The sequence below is a fragment of the Echinops telfairi genome, unplaced genomic scaffold (assembly GCF_000313985.2).
Source record: "Echinops telfairi isolate 266 unplaced genomic scaffold, ASM31398v2 ScPeMD7_655;HRSCAF=1070, whole genome shotgun sequence".
NCBI classification, from domain to species: domain Eukaryota; kingdom Metazoa; phylum Chordata; class Mammalia; order Afrosoricida; family Tenrecidae; genus Echinops; species Echinops telfairi.
The window spans coordinates 16,877,555-16,880,178 of NW_022104553.1; the positions used below are offsets into that span (position 1 = coordinate 16,877,555).

The 2,624-nt window shown below is 56.1% G+C and overlaps 2 protein-coding genes across 4 annotated transcripts in view; both read right to left on the reverse strand.

Annotated features, from left to right (window-relative positions):
- Positions 1-1,858, reverse strand: part of NAT14 (N-acetyltransferase 14 (putative)) — a 3,678-nt gene extending 1,820 nt beyond the window's left edge. The window contains exons 1-2 of one of the 3 annotated variants that reach the window (XM_045292962.1): positions 1,573-1,858; positions 1,116-1,205 (exon numbers count right to left, since the gene is read on the reverse strand). In XM_045292962.1, the coding sequence (XP_045148897.1) occupies positions 1,116-1,184 (69 nt within the window). In that variant the 5' untranslated portion in view covers positions 1,185-1,205; positions 1,573-1,858. Of the gene's footprint in view, positions 1-1,115; positions 1,226-1,483; positions 1,527-1,572 lie in introns of those variants that run through there. The other 2 variants (XM_004715646.3, XM_045292961.1) reach the window with 2 other exon arrangements.
- A 573-nt stretch (positions 1,859-2,431) lies between these two features.
- ZNF628 (zinc finger protein 628) overlaps positions 2,432-2,624 on the reverse strand; it is a 3,805-nt gene continuing 3,612 nt past the window's right edge. Inside the window, exon 3 of the mRNA XM_004715712.3 lies at positions 2,432-2,565. Coding sequence (XP_004715769.1) covers positions 2,432-2,565 — 134 coding nt within the window. The remainder of the gene's footprint in view (positions 2,566-2,624) is intronic.

The window sequence follows — 2,624 nt, forward strand, 5'->3', positions numbered from 1 at the left end:
TAGGTAAATGAATGAACGGATGCATGCATGCATGCATGCATGTATGTATGAGTAAATAAGTGACTGAATGAATGGATGGATGAGTAGATAAATGGATGGATGGATGCAAACACATGTGAGTAGATAAGTGAATGAATGATTGAATGGATGGATGGATGAGTAGATGAATGGATGGATGGATATATACACATGTGAGTAGGTAAGTGAATGAATGATTGAATGGATGGTTGGATGGATAAATGTATGTGTGAGCAGATAAGTGAATGAATGGATGGATGATGGATGGATGCACACATGTATGAGTAGATAAGTGAGTGAATGGATGGATGGATAGATGATGAATGCATTGTGAGTAGATAAGTGAATGAATGAATGAATTAATGCATGTATGAGTATATGAGTGAGTGAATGAATTAAAGGGCAGCTGGATGAATGCACGTGTGTAGATAAATGAGTGAATGGATGGAAGATGGATGCATTTGTGCATGAGTGAGTAGTGTTAATAAATTTGTGAATGAAGGTGTGAGCGAGTAGGTGAATGAGTTTATGAATAAATGAATGCATGTGTGAGTGGATGAGGAATCAGTGTGTGAATTAATGCGTGAATGTGTGGATGAATAAGTGGGTTTGTAAATGATTGCACAGATGTAAAGATGGATGTGTGTGTGTTTGTGAATGAGTGAATGATTGACTAAGTCAATGAATGCATTTGTGAGTGGATGAGTGAATGAGTGTATGAATGAGTGAATGAGCAAATGCACACAAGAGTTGGGAGCCGCAGCAGCATGGGCTCAGCCCAGGGACAAGACTGAGGCTCCAGGGAATGACCCTGGAGGGGAGGTCAGAGGGCACTCTCCCCCAAACTGAGTGGGGACCAGGGCCTGGAACTGCAGTGGAGTGTGTGGGAGACAGCTGAGGCCCCGTGTGATTTGGCTGCATGCAGAGAAGGGGTGCAGAGTCCAGGGAGAGGCCGAGCCATGATCCAGCCCCACCCCCTTCTGGTCCCCAGGTATCTGGTCCTGGAGCGGGGAGAAAGAAGGGACCTAAGATACAGGCTGGGGTGGGGGGGTGGGGGGCGGACAGGAGGTGCTCCTCCCGCACTTGAGGCCGCTCACCTTCAGCATCTCCAGCACCAGAGGCTTCTCATCCTCTCTCATCTCCCGCACCGACAGGCCAGGGGCCATGGCGCCCTCGGGCCCGAGCCCCTGAGGGAGCAGGCAAGCACCTGAGGAACCCGAGGAGGTCAGCGGGCACCATGCCCTTCCCCACGCCCCCTTCATCCTAAAGCCCCGGGCTCCACGGAGGACGGGGCTCATTTCAGTCGTGACCCAAGAGCAGACCCCAGACTCCACGACCGCGCGTCCTGGGCGCCCTGGAGCAAGGGGCCCCTCCCCTAAGCAACGACCTTTCCCAATTCCATGGATCCTGCCCCACCCTACCCCCGGAGCCCACAGCGCTCTTCCCCTAAACACCCAGTAGATACCCGCATCTAGCACCCGGGGCCAGGGCAGTCCTGAGGCCCCTTGCCAGGGACTGGGCTACATCCCCTGGGCAGCGTCCAGGAGCGCGCACCTGTCTAGGGCCTCCGCGGGGTCGCTGCGATCCTTTGACAGGCTGCAGGGGTGGGGGTGGGGGGGTGGGAACCCGGTGGAGAAGGGGTCGCCGGCGGAAGTGACGTGGCTCGCAGCAGGGGGGGTAGTGGGAGGTGCCTGATTCAGCCTTAGCAACCGTTGCCAAGCGTCAGGGTGAAGGGACACCTTCACGGTGGCTCAGTGGTCCTTGGAGATGGATCAATGGGGGAGGGGGGCGCGTTTGGGTCTAGACCCTGGAGGGGCAGGATGGTCTGGGGTCTGGGGTCTGGGTCCAGGCAGGGAGAGCGCTACTCACCAGCCCTCAGAAGATGAGCGCTAAAAAAAAAAAAAAAAGATGAGCGCAAGCACGCTCGCGTCAGGACGTTCCTTGGTTGCTAGGCAACATGAGCAGCGGGTGTGTGTGTAAGTACGTGTCAGAGATGGGGGAGAGACAGAGAGATGGATGGGCAGACCAATTCTCTTTGGTCCTGGGTGCCTCGGCCTTCGCAAGAAGGGATTGGATAACTGTCAGCATCCAGGGTACAGGCAGTGGCGACCCCTTTCCAAGTCCGGTACCCCAGCGCCTGGGCACGTGGCCCCTGAAGACGGCCCCACGCAGCCCTTTCTCGGCAGAAGGGCGGGATGACTTACAAGTGACGCAAACCTCCCCACTATATGGTTCCTGTGTGTCCTTCCTTCCCTGAAGGGCAGGGACCCACAAGCCGAATCCCAGCACCCCCTACCCGCAAGGAAAACAAAACTAGAGAGATTATAGGTTTTTATTAGCAAGCCCAGCCTGCAGCCCCTTCACTTCCCAGGCAGGCAGAGTCAGGGGTTACGGATCCACCCTTGGGGGAACCTCAGAACGTGTGCACCAGCTGGACCGCAGGCAGGGTCTGCAGGATCTGAATGGCGGGCAGGCCTGGCTGGGCTGCGGGCCCCACAGCTGCAGGGAGCACTTGGACCATCTGGGGGGCAGGGGCCGCGGGGAGGCCTGTAGGGGCAGGGACCGAGCCAGCCACGGGTGGGGCCAGGAGCTGCAGCGCAGCCCCG